The sequence below is a fragment of the Oncorhynchus gorbuscha genome, linkage group LG11 (assembly GCF_021184085.1).
Source record: "Oncorhynchus gorbuscha isolate QuinsamMale2020 ecotype Even-year linkage group LG11, OgorEven_v1.0, whole genome shotgun sequence".
Classification (NCBI taxonomy): Eukaryota; Metazoa; Chordata; class Actinopteri; order Salmoniformes; family Salmonidae; genus Oncorhynchus; species Oncorhynchus gorbuscha.
Window position 1 is genome coordinate 40465703 of NC_060183.1, and position 25157 is coordinate 40490859.

Consider the following 25157-nt stretch of genomic DNA (forward strand, 5'->3'; position numbering starts at 1 on the left):
ATGTTTTGATGATTTTGTTCTTTGAACACAGTGATGTTGACGCACGGTTCATTTTGTGCACCAGTAAATTATATACCTATGTTTTGAATTTGAAAAAATCATAATTTATTTTTCCAATTAAGGGTTTGGTGAATGTGCATATGAAACTGGTGGGGTTCAGTACCTCCAACAAGGTTAAGAACCACTGTTCTAGACCTATCGGCTGCCTTCGATACTGTGAACCATCAGATCCTCCTCTCCACCCTCTCTGAGTTGGGCATCTCCGGCGCGGCCCACGCTTGGATTGCGTCCTACCTGACAGGTTGCTCCTACCAGGTGGCGTGGCGAGAATCTGTCTCCTCACCACGCACTCTCACCACTGGTGTCCCCCAGGGCTCTGTTCTAGGCCCTCTCCTATTCTCGCTATACACCAAGTCACTTGGCTCTGTCATAACCTCACATGGTCTCTCCTATCATTGCTATGCAGACGACACACAATTAATCTTCTCATTTCCCCCTTCTGATGACCAGGTGGCGAATCGCATCTCTGCATGTCTGGCAGACATATCAGTGTGGATGACGGATCACCACCTCAAGCTGAACCTCGGCAAGACGGAGCTGCTCTTCCTCCCGGGGAAGGACTGCCCGTTCCATGATCTCGCCATCACGGTTGACAACTCCATTGTGTCCTCCTCCCAGAGCGCTAAGAACCTTGGCGTGATCCTGGACAACACCCTGTCGTTCTCAACTAACATCAAGGCGGTGGCCCGTTCCTTTAGGTTCATGCTCTACAACATCCGCAGAGTACGACCCTGCCTCACACAGGAAGCGGCGCAGGTCCTAATCCAGGCACTTGTCATCTCCCGTCTGGATTACTGCAACTCGCTGTTGGCTGGGCTCCCTGCCTGTGCCATTAAACCCCTACAACTCATCCAGAACGCCGCAGCCCGTCTGGTGTTCAACCTTCCCAAGTTCTCTCACGTCACCCCGCTCCTCCGCTCTCTCCACTGGCTTCCAGTTGAAGCTCGCATCCGCTACAAGACCATGGTGCTTGCCTACGGAGCTGTGAGGGGAACGGCACCTCAGTACCTCCAGGCTCTGATCAGGCCCTACACCCAAACAAGGGCACTGCGTTCATCCACCTCTGGCCTGCTCGCCTCCCTACCACTGAGGAAGTACAGTTCCCGCTCAGCCCAGTCAAAACTGTTCGCTGCTCTGGCCCCCCAATGGTGGAACAAACTCCCTCACGACGCCAGGACAGCGGAGTCAATCACCACCTTCCGGAGACACCTGAAACCTCACCTCTTTAAGGAATACCTAGGATAGAATAAGTAATCCTTCTCACCCCCTCCCCTTTAAGATTTAGATGCACTATTGTAAAGTGACTGTTCCACTGGATGCCATAAGGTGGATGCACCAATTTGTAAGTCGCTCTGGATAAGAGCGTCTGTTAAATGACTTAAATGTAAATGTAAATGATTGGTCACCTCTGTTGTACATTTCCATCCGTGATTGGCTGAGGGGGGACCCTCCAGGGACAGCTGACCCGCCCACCAGGAAGTCTCTTGAAGTCAAACTGGCAGCAGATCTTGGGGTCTGGGCCACACGTGTGGGGAACATCGTAACTGTAGAAGGGCATCATGTGACATAGAATGTCCGTGCTGGAGGCTGGGTCTGCACACAGATAGAATAGAACATGAAATAGAATAGAGTATTAGAATAGAACATAGAAACATAATAGAGTATTAGAACAGAACATGAAATAGAATAGAGAATTAGAATATAACATAGAAACATAATAGAGTATTAGAATAGAACATGAAATAGAATAGAGTATTAGAATAGAACATAGAAAATATGTATTTTCTTCCTAACGGTACGTCTTGTGTGGTATTTGCACAAGCATTCTTATGACAACATATCAGAATGTGGACTATAAACATATAGCTAGCATGCAATGTCTAAAAACTGTTTGAAAAAAAAACTGTTGACATTTCTATCTGAAAGAGACTGGCCGCTGTATGCACGCAATATTCAAAAGTACTAACATTTATCCCTTATTAGAAATAACAACTAATTCCTGGTCGCTTGTATGATGATATAAAATTATATAAAATAAAATTGGATGATATAATCTGATCTGGCACTGAACCGATGACTAATTTGCTACGACCAAGCAGTAGCGGTGCGTGGGTAAAATCACTGGGGATGATGATAATGATGATGTTTGTAACCTGTTAATTCAAATGCCGAGACAATAAAAGACACAGCAGCATAATAAATTAAACCACAGCTTTGTTTTATCACAAAACCAGATGGCAACCTCTGCCCAGTGAAGTCCACAAAGCATATTGCATGTAACAAACAGTTGCATGGTCAAGCAAGTTAATGTTTCCGACATTTAAAGACCACTAAAAAACTTTGAAGCACAGAGAGTTACGGCAAGTCGCAAAGAAAACAAGAGCTGCCTTTACTATTCCAGCACCATTTGAACATCAAATCACCTATGCTTAGTCCAATACAATGACAACTAACAGATACCAAAAACTATTTAGTCCAATCAACGTAAGCTGAATATGATGTGGCTGTCCATGGTTCTGATTTGTGTGTGTGTGTGCGTGCGTACGTGTTTCTTGCAAGTAGAAAAACACGTTGACCTACTTTTAGAGAAACGCCAATGCCATTCTCCTCTCTTTCATGTTGACAAAACGGTCTACCACTCATATAGTAGACACTTATTTTTTGTTGTCCTAGGCTTCTTGGCTAAAATGCTTGCTCGCGAGCCTAACTTCCAGTCATGGGTAACGTTAGCTAGTTAGCATTAGCCTTCTACATCTAGCTACATGTTGAACTTCCATCCTCTCAGGCCAGGGGCACAACAATGTATGAATTAATGGTTGGTTCACAATTGCCGTTATAATCATTGGCCAGTACATTTACATTACATTACATTTAAGTAATTTAGCAGACGCTCTTATCCAGAGCGACTTACGACGAATTAAGTAAAACCACAAGTTCAAATCCCCATGTCCATCCATGGCTAATTTAGGAAAGGGTTAATTTTAGCTAGCTAACAACAGGAAGGACAACAACACGAGATGCAACAATTAAAGTTTTTCTGTCAATAACATATGCTCTCAATGGGATTTGATAGGAGTGATTCCAAAATCCAAGGTAGCTTCCCTTAACACTTTGTTTTGGTGTGCCAGGACCATTCACAGATGAGCCTTCTCAGTTTATCTCGGTTTATCGCTGGCTTCCTTTGCCTTCAATGCTACGGGTGGCAACAGTGTCATACTCGTTTGGAACAGACAGCATCAGATAGATGGCATTCACAATTGAAAGACAGAGGGGCGCTGTTTCGCTCGCTTATATGCTTTCTCCTGGGAGATACTCTTGCGAATTGAAGGAAAATTATGAAACACAGAGAGACGAAAGATAAATCATTTTATGTTTTTAAATGTTAATTGGTACATTTTTTGGGGAGCCTGGCTTCCCCTTGGCATCTATGAATACACACCACTGCGGCCAAGTGAGATTAAATTTCCCCCTTTCCCCCTTCTGATGACCAGGTGGCGAATCGCATCTCTGCATGTCTGGCAGACATATCAGTGTGGATGACGGATCACCACCTCAAGCTGAACTTCGGCAAGACGGAGCTGCTCTTCCTCCCGGGGGAAGGACTGCCCGTTCCATGATCTCGCCATCACGGTTGACAACTCCATTGTGTCCTCCTCCCAGAGCGCTAAGAACCTTGGCGTGATCCTGGACAACAAACTGTCGTTCTCAACTAACATCAAGGCGGTGGCCCGTTCCTGTAGGTTCATGCTCTACAACATCCGCAGAGTACGACCCTGCCTCACACAGGAAGCGGCGCAGGTCCTAATCCAGGCACTTGTCATCTCCCGTCTGGATTACTGCAACTCGCTGTTGGCTGGGCTCCCTGCCTGTGCCATTAAACCCCTACAACTCATCCAGAACGCCGCAGCCCGTCTAGTGTTCAACCTTCCCAAGTTCTCTCACGTCACCCCGCTCCTCCGCTCTCTCCACTGGCTTCCAGTTGAAGCTCGCATCCGCTACAAGACCATGGTGCTTGCCTACGGAGCTGTGAGGGGAACGGCACCTCAGTACCTCCAGGCTCTGATCAGGCCCTACACCCAAATAAGGGCACTGCGTTCATCCACCTCTGGCCTGCTCGCCTCCCTACCACTGAGGAAGTACAGTTCCCACTCAGCTCAGTCAAAACTGTTCGCTGCTCTGGCTCCCCAATGGTGGAACAAACTCCCTCATGACGCCAGGACAGCGGAGTCAATCACCACCTTCCGGAGACACCTGAAACCCCACCTCTTTAAGGAATACCTAGGATAGGATAAAGTAATCCTTCTCACCCCCTCCCCCTTAAAATATTTAGATGCACTATTGTAAAGTGGTTGTTCCACTGGATGTCATAAGGTGAATGCACCAATTTGTAAGTCGCTCTGGATAAGAGCGTCTGCTAAATGACTTAAATGTAAAATGTAAATTAAATCCTATTTGTCCTGCAGTGGAAGTGGCCTGCTTCCTGAGCTGGAGGATGCTGTCACCTCCCATATGGATCTGCCAGTGTGACATTGCACATTTCAAACCATGCACTCTATTATGCCACAGGATGTCTGTCTCTCAAAACAATAGCAGAGTGATGTTTCCAACCCCTACATCAGTGTTGGTTTTCCATGACATGTATTTGACCCCGCGTTTGTTATTGAGTAGAGGGAACAGTGTCACGTGTGCTCCCTCTCCAGCCTCTAGGTCACCAGGCTGCTCATTATGGCACACACCTGTCACCATCGTTACACGCACCTGCGCGTCATCAGACTCACCTGGACTCCATCACCTCCTTAATTACATGCCCTATATATGTCACTCCCTTTGGTTCCTTCCCCAGGCATTATTGTTTCTGTTCCAGTGTATTGTCTGTGCGTCGTTTGTGGTTCTTATGTTGTATTGTGTTGTATGTATTGTGTTGTATTGTATTGTATTGTGTTGCGTTGCGTTGTATTGTGTTTATTTCTTAAAACACTCACTCACCCTGAACCTGATTCCCGACTCTCAGCGCACATCGTTACACATACAGAGAAGGTAAGCAGCATACACACTAGCTATAGAAAGCTTAATAATATACTGTATTCTACTGTTATTTGACCAGTAAGTTGCAGGTAAAACAACATTCTCAGACCAACCGACTGTTCATTCAACGTTCATTTCATTCAAGTCTTCAAAGCTAAAAAACACGACTTTAAAAAAAATCTCATGTATATAATGTAGGTGCTCTTTTATTTGTATGTTTCAAAACATTGTCCAGAGACTAAGCTATATAATTAGGGAGTGTCCCCTGGCAGAATGGCACCACATAGCCAAACAAACGAATCTACTCAAATCAAATTGTATTTATCACATGCGCCAAATACAACTGGTATAAACTTTACAGTCAAATTCTGGCTTACGAACCTTTCACAACGATGCAGTTTTAAAAAATAAAACACTAACTAACAAAAATGAATCAAATAAAGTACACAAGAATGAAGCTATATACAGGTAGTACCAGTAGCAGGTAGTATCAGATCAATGTGCAGAGGTACGGGGTACTTGAGGTAGATAGGGTAAAGTGACTAGGCATCGGGCTAGATAATAATAAAAACAGAGTAGCAGCAGCAAATGATGAGTGTAAAATTATGTGTGTGAGTGTACGTGTGCATATTTATGTTTGTGTTGTGTCGGTATGTGTGTGTGTTCATTATGTATTTGAATATGTGAGGGATTTGCGTGGGAGAGACAATGTAGTGTGTGTGAGTGAGTATTTAAAGTCTAGTGAGTGTGCAAGGTCAGTGCAAGGTAGAGTCAGTGCAGATAGTTTGGGTACCATTGGTTGACTATTGGTTGACTACTAGTTGGTTGACTACTAGTCTACAGCTTGGGTGATTGGAGTCTTTGGCCATTTTTGGGGTCTTCCTCTGACACCGCCTGATATAGAGGTCCTGTGGCAGGGAGCTCAGCCCCAGTGATGTATTGGGCTGTTCACACCACCCTTTGTAGCGCTTTACGGTCAAGGGCGGTGCTATCGCCATACCAAGCGGTGATGCAGCCAGTCAAGATGCTCTCGATGGTGTAGCTGTCGAACTTTATAAGGATTTGAGGGCCCATGCCAAATCTTTTCAGCCTCCCGAGGAGCATCAACAAGTATTCAATTCTAACATAAAACACTTCGATAAAAGTGAACCATAAGAACAGAGCACAAACTGATCTGCTCTTTCATCATTGTCTACTATTAAATAACCATAACAGTATTTGATCATTTTCATGACGTAAATAAAAAATTGTAGAGACAGATGCTCTGGCATTGCAGACGATTTCAGCATCTGTCTACCCAGTGAGAATCATTAATGAGTACTGTATCATTTGGCTTAGGGGTTTGAGTAATCACCCGTTTTTGGACAGAGCGTCTGGGGGACGGTTGGTTCCAACATGGCTACATGGACCCACTAACTGTTACCAACTGTCACATGCACGCGCAGGCACACACAGACACACAAAGCAGATGGTTCACGGCAAATGTGAAACCCCTTATGTTGGTTATGAGGATGTGGTCTCCATTGTTCTTATCAATCAGCATGCTCATCATCAGACCTGGGTTCAAATAGTACTTATCTTCTTTCAAATGCTTCAGCTGTACTCGATTGAGCTTGCCTGGTGTAATGGAACCAACGTAATTGTTTCAAAAGTGAAAACCCTGCCCATCTGGCACTACGTTCAAGCTCAAACACAAATTGAAAGAAATCAAATACTATTTGAACCGAGATCTGTTCATCGCATGAAATGCCTGCCAGACATTTTAAAGCCAGGCCTCAGTCCATACAAGGAGACAATCCCCTATACCACAGATGCTATAAGATGACGCCAAACAAAATCGGAGCCTTGAGAGACAAGCATGCTCTTGCATGTGATACGCATGAGAAATCCCTCTGCGATGATCTGAGCGAGTCAATACCGTCCACAGCAGATGCTACTGTCGCCTATCCTAGCGCTTTTAGTATGAGTCAATACCGTCCACAGCAGATGCTGCTGTCGCCTATCCTAGCGCTTTTAGTTACACAAGCTGATTGTCCAGAGTTCAACACTGGGCATCAAACCATCCACAGCACCTGCCACAGCAAATATGTCAAGGAAATGGAAGTAGCTGGAAGCATGCGTTTTCCACCGAGTATAAAGTAGTCACTCTGAGGTCATGTTCTTTTGTTTCTGCCGATAGAATTAAAACTAGGACTTTAAATATGCTAAATTCAATGGGTGAGCTAGCGCCTGAAACACCGAACGACTGAGAATAGAGGCATGAGGAGCAGATATCCGGGCAGAGATCTGAAAGAGGCACTGGGTGTTTATTTGAGGGCCATAGCACCCCGCCTAGAAAACAATCTAGCTAGGGGAAACACTGGCTCTGGGAAAGCACCCTGAGAGAGCCACAAGGGACACAGTCAGTCTGCATACTTGCCCCAGTTCTGTCTCCAGAAGAACTCCAGGGTCTTCTGACTGGCAAAGTGTTTCTTGACGGAGTAGTGCACCCTCTGGATAAGCATGTTGGCCAGGCCAGCCTGTTTCAGCAGGTACGCGTTGGTAGGGGAGTAGCCAAACGGGTCCACAGCCCAGCCCGTCTCGGGTTTCACGCCTAACAGGGAAAACCAGAAGGAAGATTCAGGTTCATGCAAACAACTCTCCTCAAAATGTTGAGGAAAAATGGATAAACAAGAAAACAATGAAACATCACCTACATTTTTTTTGTGATAAACATCTGTTACACAGGTCGCCCCCGTTCAATCAACCAGTCTTCATTTGTCATCCTCCCTAACTTTTTAAGTCACTAGCTGCCACTGGGTTAATGTGTTCATGTGTAAAAAGTTCAAATCTCTGATGGTTAAAGTATGCCAATCATTTTGTGTCAATCACGCAAAATAACAAATATGTTGAGCAAATACACTGAGAGTACAAAACATTAGGAGAGTGTTAAGTCAAGACAAATCACTGACAAGTAGCTATCATTTGTGACTGGATGCGTGTGTAAACACACCTGTCTCTCCAGCACAGGAAAACAAACAGCTTCACAGTGAGTGTACAAAATAATATGAACACCTGCTCTTTCCATGGCATAGCCTGACCAGGTGAAACCAGCTGAAAGCTATGATCCCTTATTGATGTCACTTGTTAAATCCACTTCAATCACTGTAGATGAAAGGGTGGAGACCTGTTAAATACAGACTTTTAAGCCTCGAAACAATTGAGACCTGGATTGTGTATGCGTGCCAATCAGAGGGTGAATGGTCAAGACAAAATATTGAAGTGCCTTAGAACGGGGTTTGGTGGCAGGTGCCATGCACACTGGTTTGTGTCAAGAACTGCAACGCTGCTGGGTTTTTCACGCTCAACAGTTTCCAGTGTGTATCAAGAATGGTCCACCACCCAAAGGACATCCAGCCAAATTGACACAACTGTGGGCCAGCATCCCTGTGGAACACTTTCGACACCTTGTAGAGTCCCATCTCCCTGAAGAAGTGAGGTTGTTCTGAGGGGGGAAACAGAGGGAGCAACAAAATATTAGGAAGATGTTCCAAATGTTTCGTACACTCAGTGTATGTTGTGTTTGCCAACAACATTTTTTTTTTACGATCTCTTTCCAGATAACAAATGCCTGATATATTTATTATGTACTCACCCAAATTTCTCTCCAACCACTGGTGTCCCTCCAATAGCTGGTCAATTAATGCAAAGTAGTGTGAGTTGGCTTCATCAGGCATCACCCAGCCTCCAGTTGTAATCTCCAACTGGCCTCGCTCAACCAGACTAAAACAACAACGAGCAAAAGGATCCGGATTTCAGATTGTCAACTCAGTCAATTACCGTCTCATAGCTCGCAAACCAGAATATAAACAAACAGACCGCGAAGCGATCCAAAAAACCCTGCAGCTCCGTGAATTTGACCTTGTGGATTAAAAAGAGATGCTTTCTGTCACAAACATCATGACATGGACAATACGACAATCTGAGGGTGTCAAACATGCATCTTAGTTGCATGAGAAATCAAGGCCTCTGCACATTGCAATAATCAGATCCATCTCCTCCTCCGTTGCTGTTTAATTATCTTACTCCTATGTCCTGAGAGTGAAACCAACCACTTTAGTAGATACCCCCCCCTCTTACTAGAAACCTCTTGCATTGACTTTGAGTCAGCATCGTTCCCCTGTTCGCGGAGCATATTTCATCTGCAGACCTCTTTTAACGTGTCCCTGGCAAGTCCCTATATTATGTTGCTGCATGGAGCAGCAACACAAAGTAAGACGACTCAGCCCTTTTTGGAATAGGAATAGCTCTTTATTTTCTCTCCTTGGAAACCGGATTTTCCTCTGGGATCATTCAATCACCGGTGGGTTTCTTTCACTGTTCTATGATTGGACGGGCGGGAGCGGGGTGTAGTGTAGGTCTGTCCGGGCGATGAAGAGTTGGAGTGAGGAAAGCAGGTGCCATCTTCACTGAGCCGATAGCAACACTGCATTCTAACGAGGAAGGATGGATGTGGCCGTCCTACAAATCCCAAACATGCTGCTCAAAAACAAGTTCCTCTCAAATCCTAAAGGTGTTTTGCCGAAGAAATAATGAGGTTGTTTGTTTGAATTTCTTGAGCGATAGTTCTCCGTGTACTGTAACGGGGGACATTTTATCATTAAGCGCCAGACCTTGAATTTGCTGACATCAAATGAAAACCTGCAAAGAAAATAAGTTATTAAATGAGCAACAGCACCCTTCAAAAAAAGAGCAAACACGGAATATTCTCCAACAAAAAAAAGGAATGGATCTGGTTCTCTTTGAACTCCCTGCGCATCAAATCAATAGTGAATAAATATTAGTGTTGGATTTTTCATCTTCCTCCATCCTTCACCTTAAGGCTGTTTTTGCTTGTGCTCCTAATTGGAATTCTAACCTGCAGCTGAAATGTTTATTGCATTTCATACACCGTTTTGTAATCTCCCAAGGCTTAGTGCTGAAACCTTACCCGCCAGTAGCTCATCGTGAGCATGGCCAATGCACACAGCATTTGTGATACCCTCTTTGCCTTTGGGGCTGTTTTCTGAAGCGGAAAACCCTATCCCCATCACTCCCTCCATGTCGTTCGCAGAGAACCCCCTAACTCCTGACAACTGTTACATCCTCAAGGGGACATTATCAACAGCAAAGAGACTGAGGCAGAGAGAGAGAGAGAGAGCATGTGTGAGCCCATGTGCCTCTCACAAGCACAATTGATTTTATGACCTCTCGACCATTTGGAGTCAGTTTGGCTTGTTAAGGCAATTCAAACCAATGAACTCCTGCTGCCAGGTAAAGAATAGTTGTACTGTAAACTGGGACGGGGCCATTGATTTACCTGTACATACTGTATAATGACAATCTCAGGCTGTGAGGTTGAGTTAATTTATCTACAACTTCTTCACTTCTAATGTCATTGCATTTTTAATAAACCCTATAAAACTGCTAGCCCTAAGCAAGGTATAACCTTCCTTTAATTAAAATGGGAATAACAGGAGCATCGGAATATTATTGCAAATCCACTAAGGAATTAGCTTCCATGTTTACAGCAGCCAAGCTAAATCAAGTATACACTAACAGAATCCATAAGTGATTTGCAGTGGTGTACAGTACTTATGTAAAAATACTTGAAAGTACTAATTAAGTTGTTTTATTCCTGTACTTTACTTTACTATTCATATTTTTGAAAACTTTTACTTTTACTTCACTACATTCCCAAAGAAAATGATGTACTTTTTACTCCATACATTTTCCCTGACACACAAAAGAACTTGTTACATTTTGAATGCTTAGCAGGACAGGAAAATGGTCTAATTTATATAAGGATTTGTTTTACTTTCATACTTAAGTATATTTAAATACATTTAGACTTTTACTCAAGTAGGATTTTACTGGCCGATTTTCACTTTTACTTGACTAATTTTCTTTTAAGGTATCTTTACTTTTAATCAAGTATGAAAACGGGGAACTTTTTTTCACCGCTGGTGATTTGCTGCTCGCGTTGATTTCAGTCTCAACTTGAAGCTAGAAAGACACAGACAGAACTCCTACCTCTTGACAGCGTCTCTCTTCTGGCCGTCGATGTTGTCCCACCACTTGGAGAAGTAGGAGATCTCGGACCAGATCATTTTCCTGCGGCTGTCCTCGTGGAGTTTCACCACCATGTTGTTCAGGATGTGCTGGGTCTGGTCCCGGTAGTAGTCGTCAAACGTCTTCAGCCATCCTGAAAATGAACAAATGGACAACTATGACAAAGTGGTTGAGCATACATTACGACTGTAGAGTGGTGTGTACGGGAACAATCTATGTGTGCTCAGTTCTACATAAATGCTATGTGGTCTGTCTGTCTGCCATAGATTAAACGAACGGATTCAATAAAGCCATCATTATCATCATCAGGTGAATGAGCAGAACATGTGGTTCAATCAATTTACCACATCCATTGATTTCACATGTTATCATATTTCCAATGAAAATCAATGCATAAAAAATAAAAAAAATCTGAAAATTGCATTGTTCTTTCCACTGCAAGACAAAATAGAAAGACAGCTCAGGTTACTAAAGAGTTAACCAATCTCAGGAACAAAGAATAGACTGGACCTGGCTGTTACTGAGCTGCAGATGCTGCTACTGAGCATACACACGATGTGACAAGCACCCGGAACTACCAGCACTCTTATTGCCTGCACTGACGCCTTCGTCTCTAGAATGCTTGTGAGGGACTACGCCTTCACACTGGAATACATAGTTCAAATGTTCTGTTTCTGTGGAAAATGTAACAGTGAGGAAATGTATAGAAAACAGGCTTCTTATACGTCTGATCAATTGTTTTTGTTTTAGTGGTAACAGGACAAGACTTTCATCAATTGCTCTACGACCTTTATATTGTATAATTAAGCAATAAGGCACGATGGGGTGTGGTATAAAGCCATTATACCACAGCTAAAGGCCGTTCTTAAGCACGACACACCGCGGAGTGCCTGGTTACAGCCCTTAGCCGTGGTATATTTGCCATATACCACAAGCCCCTGAGGTGCCTTATTGCTATTATAAACTAGTTACCAATGTAATTAGAGCAGTACAAATACATGTTTTGTCATACCTGTAGTATATGGTCTGATATACAACGACTGTGAGAATTTAGGGTTCGAACCACCCAGTTTATAATGTGGTATAATGTAGCCTTTTCATGGTATACTGTGGTATAATGCTTGTCTTTACGTTGTATACTGTGGTATAATGCTTGTCTTTACGTTGTATACTGTGGTATAACGCTTGTCTTTACGTTGTATACTGTGGTATAATGCTTGTCTTTAGGTTGTATACTGTGGTATAATGCTTGTCTTTACGTTGTATACTGTGGAATAATGTAGTCTTTACATTGTATGCTGTGGTCTTTTCGTTGTATACTGTGGTATAATGCTTGTCTTTACGTTGTATGCTGTGGTATAATGTAGTCTTTACATTGTATAATGTGGTATAATGTAGTCTTTTCGTTGTATGCTGTGGTATAATGCTTGTCTTTAGGTTGTATACTACGTTATAATGCTTGTCTTTACGCTGTATACTGTGGTATAACGCTTGTCTTTACGTTGTATACTGTGGTATAATGCTTGTCTTTACAATGTATACTGTGGTATAATGCTTGCTCCCTTGGGAGACCATGAAACACAATTAACCTAGAAATATGATTCCTGACTGCTGAGGAGCTGCCTACGCCTTGCTTCCTGTCTACACGAGGTGTGACTGTATTAAGTAGAGAAAACAAAGCGTTGAAGAAGTCACAGAGGAAAGTACAGTGTTTCTAGGTTAGCTTCTAAGGGACAATATACTCCAAAATGAAATGTGAGCGGATGTTTTTTTTTAAACCTCAAAGGTAGTCTTATGTCAAGACAAATCCATGTCCCACGCCATCGGGCTGTGAAGAACCACACAATTTGGTTTTGGAGTGTGGTGTCCCTTTAATGCTCTCTGAAGTAGTGCACTGCTTACCAGGATCATTGTGTGAGTGGGGCACAACAAAGACTTGCAGTGGCTCGCTGTCCCATTCATTCTCCTGGTAGGTGATGTCAAATCCTTGTTTCCACACTCCCCCATCAGGATTGTCAAAGGTCAGAAGGTCATAAACATCCAGTAACTGAAATAGACACACAAAAAACAAAGACTCCAACCCCTGTTTCTGTTTTCTCCCCTGAGAAAAATAGTGGGATATTCTTTGAGGTAAACGACTACCGTGAAGAAGGCTAACATACACTGAAGTATATTTCACCTGTTTATTATCAACAATGTATGATTAGTAGTATTGAAAGTATTGAACAATATGGCCACAGATAGTCAGTCTTGTGTCACTGGTTTGCAGCAAAGCGTCACTTTATTAGGCAATGTTGCCTACTCTAGAATGTGTTTCAAGGAAGTTTAATGTATTTGCTTCAGCTTCAGTTTTGTGTTCACTTTATGTCCAAGTAGCAGTCAAATTAAGTGCCCTACTCCACCACAGTGGAAAGAAAGAAAAAGAATAAGAAAACAACGCATCTGTTCCTGGAAATCGGTGTATGATAACATTCACATCTGTGATATCGGCAGGTCAGAAGAATGCAAATGAGAGATGGAACTTCTAATGCAACAGAGGCTGCTTGGGGTTTCTCTGGGACTCGCGCCAACTTAAATATCTGTCTTTGTTTTACTGCCAAATAAAATAACGGAATAATTGGAATGTGATACCGAGAGGACAAGATGATAAAATGTGTTGTCTGTCATGGGTTTATATGTCCAGTATGGAATGGTACAAGAACCCTTACTAAAGCCATGGTTTTAATAACAGGAACATGAAGCGCAGAAAATAGCTTGTTATCATGATTGGTGTCAAGAAGAAACATGATGACATACAGTGCATTCGGAAAGTATTCAGACCCCTTTTTCCACATTTTGTTATGTTACAGCCTGATTCTAAAAATATATATATTTTTTAATAATCCTCAACAATCTACACACAATACCCCATAACGACAAAAGTGGAAACAGGTTTGTAGACATTTTTGCACATTTATTAAAAATGAAAAACATAACATACGTTAGTATTCAGACCCTTTGCTATGAGACTCGAAATGGACCTCAGGTGCATCCTGTTTCCATTGATCATCCTTGAAATGTTTCTACAACTTGATTGGAGTTCACCTGTGGTAAATTCAATTGATTGGACATGATTTGGAAAGGCTCACACCTGTCTATATAAGGTCCCACAATTGACAGTGCATGTCAGAGCAAAAACTAAGCCATAATGTCGAAGGAAATGTCCGTAGAGCTCTGAGACAGGATTGTGTTGAGGCACAGTACCAAAACATTTATGCAGCATTGAAGGTCCCCAAGAACACGTTCTCTCACGTCACCCCGCTCCTCCGCTCTCTCCACTGGCTTCCAGTTGAAGCTCGCATCCGCTACAAGACCATGGTGCTTGCCTACGGAGCTGTGAGGGGAACGGCACCTCAGTACCTCCAGGCTCTGATCAGGCCCTACACCCAAATAAGGGCACTGCGTTCATCCACCTCTGGCCTGCTCGTCTCCCTACCACTGAGGAAGTACAGTTCCCGCTCAGCCCAGTCAAAACTGTTCGCTGCTCTGGCTCCCCAATGGTGGAACAAACTCCCTCACGACGCCAGGACAGCGGAGTCAATCACCACCTTCCGGAGACACCTGAAACCCCACCTCTTTAAGGAATACTTAGGATAGGATAAAGTAATCCTTCTCACCCTCCCTCCCCCCCTTAAAATATTTAGATGCACTATTGTAAAGTGGCTGTTCCACTGGATGTCATAAGGTGAATGCACCAATTTGTAAGTCGCTCTGGATAAGAGCGTCTGCTAAATGACTTAAATGTAAATGTAAATGTAACACAGTGGCCTCCATCATTCTTAAATTGAATAACTTTGGAACTACCAAGACTCGTCCTAGAGCTGGCCGCCCAGCCAAACTGAGCAATCGGGGGAGAAGGGCCTTGGTCAGGGAGGTGACCAAGAACCCGATGGTCACTCTGACAGAGCTCCAGAGTTCCTCTGTGGAGATGGGAGAATCTTCCAGAAGGACAACCATCTCTGCAGCACTCCACTAATCAGGCCTTTATGGTAAAGTGATCAGACGGAAGCCACTCCTCAGTAAAAGGCACATGACAGCCCACTTGGAGTCTGCCAAAAGGCACCGAAATGAATCAAGACCATGAGAAACAATATTCTCTGGTCTGATGAAACCAAGATTGAACTCTTTGGCCTGAATGCCAAGCAACACATCTGGAGGAAACCTGGCACCATCCCTATGGTGAAGCATGGTGGTGGCAGCATCATGCTGTTGGGATGTCTTTCAGCGGCATGGACTGGGAGACTAGTCAGGACCGAGGGAAAGATGAACGGAGCAAAGTGCAGAGAGATCCTTGATGAAACCTCCCCCTTCAGAGCCTGGACTTGAACCCGATCAAACATCTCTGGAGAGACCTGAAACAATCTGTGCAGCGAAGCTCCCCATACAACCTGACAGAGCTTTAGAGGATCTGCAGAGAAGAATGGGACAAACTCCCCAACTACAAGTGTGCCAAGTTTGTATCGTCATACCCAAGAAGACTTGAGGCTGTTATCGCTGTCAATGGTGCATGAACAAAGTACTGAGTAAAGAGTCTGAATTCTTAGAATTGAAGTCGGAAGTTTACATACACCTTAGCCAAATACATTTAAACTCAGTTTTTCACAATTCCTGACATTTAATCCTTGTAAAGATTCCCTGTCTTAGGTCAGTTAGGATCACCACTTTATTTTAAAATGTGAAATGTCAGAATAATAGTAGAAAGAATGATTTATTTCAGCTTTTATTTCTTTCATCACATTCCCAGTGGGTCAGAAGTTTATGTACACTCAATTTGTATTTGGTAGCATTGCCTTTAAATGGTTTAACTTGGGTCAAATGTTTTGGGTAGCCTTCCACAAGCATCCCACAATAAGTTGGGTGAATTTTGGCCCATTCCTCCTGACAGAGCTGGGTTAACAGAGTCAGGTTTGTAGGCCTCCTTGCTCCAAACGATTTTTCAGTTCTGCCCACAAATTTTCTATAGGATTGAGGTCAGGGCTTTGTGATGGCCACTCCAATACCTTGACTTTGTTGTCTTTAAGCCATTTTGCCACAACTTTAGAGGTATGCCTGGGGTCATTATCCACTTGGAGGACCCATTTGCGATCAAGCTTCCTGACTGACGGATGTTTCCTGACTGATGTCTTGAGATGATGCTTCAATATATCCACATAATTTTCCTCCCTCATGATGTCATCTATTTTGTGAAGTGCACCAGTCCCTCCTGCAGCAAAGCACCCCCACAACATGATGCTGCCACCCGTGCTTCACGGTTGGGATGGTGTTCTTCGGCTTGCAAGTATCCCCACTTTTCCTCCAAACATAATGATGGTCATTATGGCCAAACAGTTTTATTTTTGTTTAATCAGACCAGAGGACATTTCTCCAAAAAGTACAATCTTTGTCCCCTTGTGCAGTTGCAAACCGTAGTCTGGCTTTTTTATGGCTGTTTTGGAGCAGTGGCTTCTTCCTTGCTGAACGGCCTTTCATGTCGATATAGGACTCGTTTTACTGTGGATATAGATAGTTTTGTACCCGTTTCCTCCAGCATCTTCATAAGGTCCTTTGCTGTTGTTCTGGGATTGATTTGCACTTTTTGCACCAAAGTACGTTCATCTCTAGGTGACAGCTGCGTGGTCTCATGGTGTTTATACTTGCGTACTATTGTTTGTACAGATGAACGTGGTACCTTCAGGCGTTTGGAAATTGCTCTCAGGGGTGAACCAGACTTGTGTAGGTCTAGGCTGAGGTCTTGGCTGATTTCTTTTGATTTTCCCATGATGTCAAGCAAAGAGGCACTGAGTTTGAAGGTAGGTCATGAAATACATTGGGGTGGCAGGTTAGCCTAGTGGTTAGAGTGTTGGACTAGTTACCAGAAGGTTGCAAGTTCAAACCCCCGAGCTGACAAGGTACAAATCTGTCGTTCTGCCCCTGAACAGGCAGTTAACTCTCTGTTCCTAGGCTGTCATTGAAAATAAGAATTTGTTCTTAACTGACTTGCCTAGTTAAATAAAGGTAAAATAAATAAACATCCACTGGTAAACCTCCAAATGATATCAGAAGCTTCTAATGACATCATTTTCTGGAATTTTCCAAGCTGTTTAAAGGCACAGTCAGCTTAGAGTATGTAAACTTCTGACCCATTGGAATTGTGATATAATGATTTCTAAGTTAAATAATCTGTCCGTAAACAATTTTTGGAAAAATTACTTGTGTTATGCACAAAGTAGATGTCCTGACCGACTTGCCAAAACTATAGTTTGTTAACAAGAAATTTGTGGAGTGGTTGAAAAAAGTTTTAATGACTCCAACCTAAGTGTATGTATACTTCCGACTTCAACTATGTAAATGTGATACTTCAGTTTGAATTTTTAATAAACCTGCAAAAATGTCTAAAAACCTGTTTTGGCTTTGTCATTATGGGGTATTGTGTGTAGATGTATGAGGGGGGGGATAACTATTTAGTATATTTTAAAATAAGGCTGTAAAGTAACAAAATGTGGAAAAAGTCAAGAGGTCTGAATACTTTCCGAATGCTCCTTCTCTGGTTCAGGCTGTTGAAGAGCTCCAGACTGCTTTTCAGTCATTGCAGGCCTCCCTTTATGGTCTCAAACTGTTCTTGAATATACAAAAAACTAACTTCATGACCTTTACAAGAGCTAGAACTCTGCCAGAGAACGTTAGCATTGTCACATCAGGTGGCTAATTCATAGAAAAAGTTTCATCCTACAAATACCTAGGTGTCTGGCTAGACTGTAAACTCTCCTTCCAGACTCACATTAGGCATCTCCAATCCAAAGTTAAATCTAGAATCAGCTTCCTATTTCGCAACAAAGCCTACTTCACTCATGCTGCCAAACATACCCTCGTAAAACTGACTATCCTACCGATCCTTGACTTTGGCGATGTCATTTACAAAATAGCCTCCAACACTCTATTCAGCAAATTGGATGCAGTCTATCACAGTGCCATCCATTTTGTCACCAAAGCCCCATATACTTCCCACCACTGCGACCTGTATGCTCTCGTTGGCTGGTTCTCGCTACATATTCGTCACCAAACCCACTGGCTCCAAGTCATCTATAAGTCTTTGCTAAGTAAAGCTCCTCCTTATCTCAGCTCACTGGTCACCATATAGCAACACCCACCCGTAGCACGTGATCCAGCAGGTATATCTCACTGGTCATCCCCAAAGCCAACACCCCCTTTGGCTGCCTTTCCTTCCAGTTCTCTGCTGCCTGACTGGAACATATTGCAAAAATCACTGAAGTTGGAGACTTATATCTCCCTCACTAACTTTAAGCATCAGCTGTCTGAGCAGCTTACCGATCGCTGCAGCTGTACACAGCCCATCTGTAAATAGTCCACCCAACCAACTACCTACCTAATCCCCATATTTGTTTTTGTTTTTCTGCTCTTTTGCACACCAGTATTTCTACTTGCACATCCTCATCTGCACATACATCACTCCAGTGTAAATTGCAAAATTGTAAATACTTTGCCACTATCGGCCTATTTATTGCCTTACCCCCTTACTTCATTTGCACACACTTTATACAGATATTTCTATTGTGTTATTGACGGTATGTTTGTTTATCCCATGTGTAACTCTGTGTTGTTGTTTTTTGTCGGACTGCTTTGCTTTACCTTGGCCAGGTCGCAGTTGTATATGAGAACATGTTCTCAACTGGCCTACCTGGTTAATTAAAGGTGAAATAAAATAAAATTGAAATAAAAGCAGACCAGACTACACAGGTAAAGAGGGAGTTTACCCAAAAGGGTTTTGTAGATGAACACATGCAAACATATCTTTCTGCGCATATAAAGTGAGGTCCAACCTTCCATTTGGTACAAGGTGCAATGGTGGGTGAGTGACTTGACATTTGTAATAAAGCACAAGGATGCATGATAACAGAGTCCAGTCTCTGTAAGACAGAGGAGGTTGCATGCGTATACTGCTCGCCTCCCTACCACTGAGGAAGTACAGCTCCCGCTCAGCCCAGTCAAAACTGTTCGCTGCCCTGGCCCCCCAATGGTGGAACAAACTCCCTCACGACGCCAGGACAGCGGAGTCAATCACCACCTTCCGGAGACACCTGAAACCCCACCTCTTTAAGGAATACCTAGGATAGGTTAAGTAATCCCTCTCACCCCACCCCCCCTAAGTTTTAGATGCACTATTGTTAAGTGACTGTCCCACTGGATGTCATAAGGTGAATGCACCAATTTGTAAGTCGCTCTGGATAAGAGCGTCTGCTAAATGACTTAAATGTAATGTAAAATGTATACAACAAGTCACCATAATCAATTACAGAGAGAAAAGTGGCCTGAACAAGATTCTTTCTAGCAATAAGCTGGAAGCAAGCCTTATTACGAAAATAAAAACCCAATTTCAATTTAAGCTTTGTCTCAAGATTATTCAAATGAACTTTAAAGGACAACTTGTTATCCAACCAAAAACCTAGGTATTTATAGTTGTCCACATATTCTAAGTCATAACCGTCCAGAGTAGTGATGCTAGATGGGCGGGCAGGTGCAGGCAGCGATCGGTTAAAGAGCATGCAGTTAGTTTTTTACTTGCATTTAAGAGCAGTTGAAGGCCACGGAAGGAGTGTTGTATGGCGTTGAAGCTCGTTTTGAGGTTTGTTAACACAGTGTCCAAAGATGGACCAGATGTATACAGAATGGAGACGTCTGCGTAGAGGTGGATCAAAGAGTCACCACCAGCAGTTACCATACCTGGTCTGCTAGGTGGTTGCTACTTAAAGTCCCCAGGGCATTCACAGTATTAGGCAAGACTGCCTTCTCTTCTTATGCACCAGATTCATGGAATAGTCTACAATCCATGCTTCATATAGATATGTTAGTGCCCCTGAATGAATTTAATATATTGAATGGAGACTCTGTTACGAAGGAGTGTAAAATGCTTTTTTTAGGCTGGATCATGTTGTGTTGTATTGTTGTATGTTTTAATTATGAAATGTATTGATTGTTGCTGCCTTCTTGGCCAGGTCTCCCTTGAAAAAGAGACTCTGGGTCTCAATGGGCTTTTCCTAGGTAAATAAAGTTAAAATAAAAAATTTAAAATATACACACACGGTGGCTATATACACTCATTCTGTCTATTTAAGCACAGGGGTGGCAGGTTTCTTTTTAATCCGTAACATTCTTGAGTATTGACTGACATAATTGTACCTAAAGGTATTGTCTCTACTGAAAGAAACCTGTATTTCAAGTCAAACTGCAGTCCCCTCCATAGAACAGATCTACCACTTCTTAGACTTGCTTTCAATGAGACTGAAATATCTATGACTCACATTTCTATGTGAATTTGGTCGGGCCATTCAAAACATGACATATCGTAGCTTTAACTTATAGTTAGTTATAGGCAGTGGCATAGCACGCACCCCACATGCTCATGATATAGGTGCTGAGCAATTAACCAACATTTTGGTAATTATTTTGTTTTTAAACAACTAATTGACCAATGTTGTTTCCATTATTTGAATTCCATTTAATGTTTTATTTTATTTTGCTCAAAACATAGTTTCTCTAGAGGTAAATCAGATCAAGCCCAAACTATGTGAGGTAGTAGGGAGTTCTAGTTTCCAAGAGGCCAATCTTCTACATGGTTTAGCGCAGAAAACATGGTAATTAACTACAATGACCACAATCCATTGCGTGCCTACTTGTCTGGTCTGTGTGTTTCTTTTACACCTGCTACAATAGGTTTGTGTGGGGCAGACATGGCGTGGGAGACAAAATAATACACGATCGAGAGGGATAGAGAGCAGTTGCTTCGGGAGGTATCTCTACCTGAAAATACGTGAGCTAAGTGATTGATAGTTGGTGTTCAGCAGTCATAAAAGTATACATGATTTACTTTGAAGAACTACTAAAATAGTGATTTTGTCAGACAGCATAGGCAGCAGTAGTACAGAGATGATGACTTGGAATGAAATAACAATGTCATCAAATAAAATAAATGTAATATACACCACAACTGAAATATTTTATTAAAGTAATGTGAATAAATGATGGTAATGCGGTAATGGGCAGTCACTGCCATCATGGGACTTTTATTAATTGTTTTATTCTGTGTTGTTAAAGCATTCAATCCACGTATTGTATTTAATATTTATAAAATGATCAAAACCGAAAAAGTTGATGTTTTTTTTAGAATCGGACCGAAACCAAACCAACCGCAAAAAGCACTAATCTCTCAGCACTATCATGTTATTAATTATGAAGAATATTCATGACACATAGTGTAATGGCTTTTACATTTGTCCTTCATTTTAACACCATAGTCACGTCACACTGTAACAAGGATTTCCCCCGTGGCTATTGCAAGGCTTCATATTTCACACTGATGGTAGGAGCAATTCAGCGTGGTAATGAGACCACGATGATGTCGCTCCGTATAACGAATTCATCTTATCAAAATAGGTTAGAGTTCAGTAAAAATAACACGGGCAGTTATAACGCTGTCCATTGAAGTTTTGTCCACTTCAAACGTTCACCGGAGGATGCTTTACAGCTCAAATCGATGTTCAAGCCTACAACAGCATTGCATCTACAAATACCTGAGTTGTTTCTGATTTTCTCTAAAAGTCTTACCTGCACCCCATCTGCTGGCTCAGAGAACTCCCTTGCTGCAAACTGACAGTCTTGGGAGTCAATAGGCAGGACCAGTGGAGGCGAAGCCAGCAGTTCTGGGTAGGGTCCTTGGCTCATGTTCCCTCCACCAGGAACCCCATCCTTGACCGACTCCTTCAGGTTGATCACAGAGTCCCTGATGTTGGTTATGATCTCGTTGTTCTCTGCCAGTAGTCTTTCCAAGCGGTCAATCTTACCCTGCAGGATTGACAACTGGCCCTGGTCAAGGAAAAGAAGTGATGGAGGAAAACAAGTTCACTGGCTTTATACAATACAGTATGCATCTAATTATTATGCAATAACCGTTGATAAATGAGTTATAATGACAGTCAATAAACTAGACAGTCAATAAACCCTTAATAAAAGTAACCTTACTATACTGTTACCAAAACGAGGACCTATGGGTATGTCCTCCATGGTGACAAATATAGCATACTATATTACACACAAATCCAAAGTGTCATAGGGATAATTGTTAAGCCCTGAGTGAAAGGAAGTGGAAATGACGAATAAAGAGATAACAAGAGGTCAGTCACCTTCTTGTTGCACAAACATGTCCACTTTTACCAGTTTCACTTAGTCTCGATATCTCATACCTTGGGCAATAGCAATAGGCGCAAAATAGGTGTATAATAAGAGGGTGTATGTTATGCTGGAACATTGTTATTGTGGGAGGCAACCCGATTGCCTAGAAATACTCGTTTTCACTGATTCAGGAATGGAATTATGTGACACACAACCCCACGATATCAAGATCTCAAAATGAATATGACCGTAGGACTTCCAAGAAAAGTCATACACTTGTGTTTATTGGAACCATTTATGTTTCAAGACGATAACTATATATCAGTTGAAAATGTGTTTCCTGTCTGGAAGCGAAAACTGTTAAACATTGTCTAGAACGTTGGTGCATTGTAACAATGAAAAAACTAGTAGTTGGCCTACTAACCGTGCCCATGCCTACAGCAGCCAATCAACACCAGTTATCTACACAGTAGCAGTTGATACGATTTTGAGGAAATAGGCTACTTTACAAATTCATTAATATTTGTGCAACTATGTAAAAACAAGGTTCATCAGTCATAGGCTATATCGTACGAAAAATAAGTCAGACTTACATTTTGCAATCTATCCCCACCGTTGTTTGGACTTTTGGTATTGTCTAATTGCAGGTGATCCAGCATCAGGTACAATGAGAAGACCACTACACAAAATATGGCACTGCCAAAAACAGTGACTTGCCGATTGAGCCTTATCATAATTTACAATCGATACTGCCAGATGAATCGAAGTTGATCGCATTGAGTGACAGCAATAACCTATAGTCATGTAAATCCCCCTCTGCGAATGGTCGATGTCTTGACTCCGCGGCGAGGATCGGAAAATGTCTATGCTATTCCTAAAACTCTTTTATAAAATAGTAATACATTCTGCTTTAATGTGTTACGACGGAACTTACATAATTGTTGACATTCCCTCCTATGTACAATAAACTTTAAAAAGCTGGATCTGTCACCCAAAGGTAGCCTGAACCACAGACTGCGTCGTCAGTCGCAAAGTTTTAGTGTGAAAGATTAGTGTGATTCAGCAGATCGACCCCGTCTCCTTCCTGTATTTGTTTTCTGTTCAAATTAAGCGAGGAAGTGAAAACCATATGGTATGAACGTGCGCCGCCTACCGACTCACAACTTTCATTTGAGGCGCACAGGTAAAGTCGTGCGTTACTGCGTTTTTAGTCCAGCGCACAATGCGTAAACGTTTCCAACTCCATCGTTTTGCGATCATTGCCCTTATCCCACTGTAGTATCTCCCAGAAACCACGCCTCCAATGATTCATTTGTGTTGCCAAAACTTGGTCATTAACTCCAGAAAACACCAGAGACCTCGTGAAAACAGCTGCATGGGCATGTTCAGCGCGCGCCACTGATGATTCCAGGCTGTCCAAATGCCAGCTTCTACTTGATCGCGTTCATATTTTCAACATTTGGAATTGAAAAAGAGAGAAAGAAGGGACGCTATTTCATTGCAAACGTCAACAGCATCTGCGGAAATAGACAAGCTCCACCGACAAAAAAAATCATTTCTTACTCCATTCTGATTGTAAGATTGAGATAAGCAAATAAAATTGAAAACGAAACACATTTCACTCAGCATTAATCGATTGAGTAAAGCGAGACGAACGTGCAATTCTTTGCGTTACAAGTTTTCTTTGTGAATGTAATCTCACAGCTGAGAAACGTCTCCCTTCTCTCTCTCCGGGCCATAGTAGTAGCCTAGTAGGGCACAGGAGAACCGAAACTTGCATACGCCTCCTCTGACATCATTTGGTGACGAAAAATATAATTTGGATCAAATTTAACAGGTAAAAAAGATATGGATAGATTAATGGAGTAATTCGGAGTGTAAATTATCCACTATTTATATTAGGCTAATACTACTACTAATACTAATAATATTATTAATACAACTACTAATATTAATAATAATATTAATACATACTTGTTTTTTAAAGAAATGTAATTATATCATCAAGATCAAATCATCTAGATTTGTCAGTCAATCATTTACTCGTTTAAATAACTTAATGAATCTTGCTGCAATGTCGGATTTTTTTGTAAAGCAAGCTTCTAGGATCCCCATCCCTTGCTTGGCTTGGAACTCAAGCTGAGTTGGGAACAGATTTCTATGCAACCTCTTTAGCCTGGTGAAACACAGCCTTCATTCATCCACCTTGGCCCCCACACCGGCCCATTTTTTCCCCCTTGAGGCTCCCATTATTAGCCAGATCATATAGAAGCTCATTCCCACCACCATAAAAAAAAGTTGACACTATCTAAACATTTTGAGATAATAAAGTCCACATTTCGAGATAGTATATCAGAATGTTTGGATAGTATGTAAAAAAAAAACTGTCAGAGATGTAAGTCAACATTTTGAGATAGTATCTAAAGAAAAAAATGTTTAATGTGATAGTAGGCCTAGCTCATACATACAGCGCATTCGGAATGGACATTTTAAACTATAAATGTAATAACATGTATATAAGGAAACTATGTCAATATATTACTATTCCCTCTGCTGAGATGTACTGGAATTGCAGCCCTAGGACAAGTTTTTATTTGTACCTTTATTTAACTAGGCAAGTCAGTTAAGAAATTCTACCTTTAAACAGCTTGGAAAATTCCAGAAAATTATGTCATTAGAAGCTTCTGATAGGCTAATTGACATAATTTGAGTCAATTGGAGGTGTACCAGTGGATGTTTATTTATTTTACCTTTATTTAACTAGGCATGTCAGTTAAGAA

The 25157-nt window shown here is 42.1% G+C and overlaps 1 protein-coding gene across 1 annotated transcript in view; it reads right to left on the bottom strand.

The window, feature by feature from the left end:
• Nucleotides 1–24113, bottom strand: part of man2a1 (mannosidase, alpha, class 2A, member 1) — a 72468-nt gene extending 48355 nt beyond the window's left edge. Inside the window, exons 1-7 of the mRNA XM_046369608.1 lie at nucleotides 22971–24113; nucleotides 21814–22071; nucleotides 13078–13222; nucleotides 11137–11308; nucleotides 8720–8847; nucleotides 7505–7678; nucleotides 1467–1653 (exon numbers count right to left, since the gene is read on the bottom strand). Of these exons, the coding sequence (XP_046225564.1) occupies nucleotides 1467–1653; nucleotides 7505–7678; nucleotides 8720–8847; nucleotides 11137–11308; nucleotides 13078–13222; nucleotides 21814–22071; nucleotides 22971–23111 (1205 nt within the window). The 5' untranslated portion in view covers nucleotides 23112–24113. The remainder of the gene's footprint in view (nucleotides 1–1466; nucleotides 1654–7504; nucleotides 7679–8719; nucleotides 8848–11136; nucleotides 11309–13077; nucleotides 13223–21813; nucleotides 22072–22970) is intronic.
• Between the last annotated feature and the right edge of the window lie 1044 nt (nucleotides 24114–25157).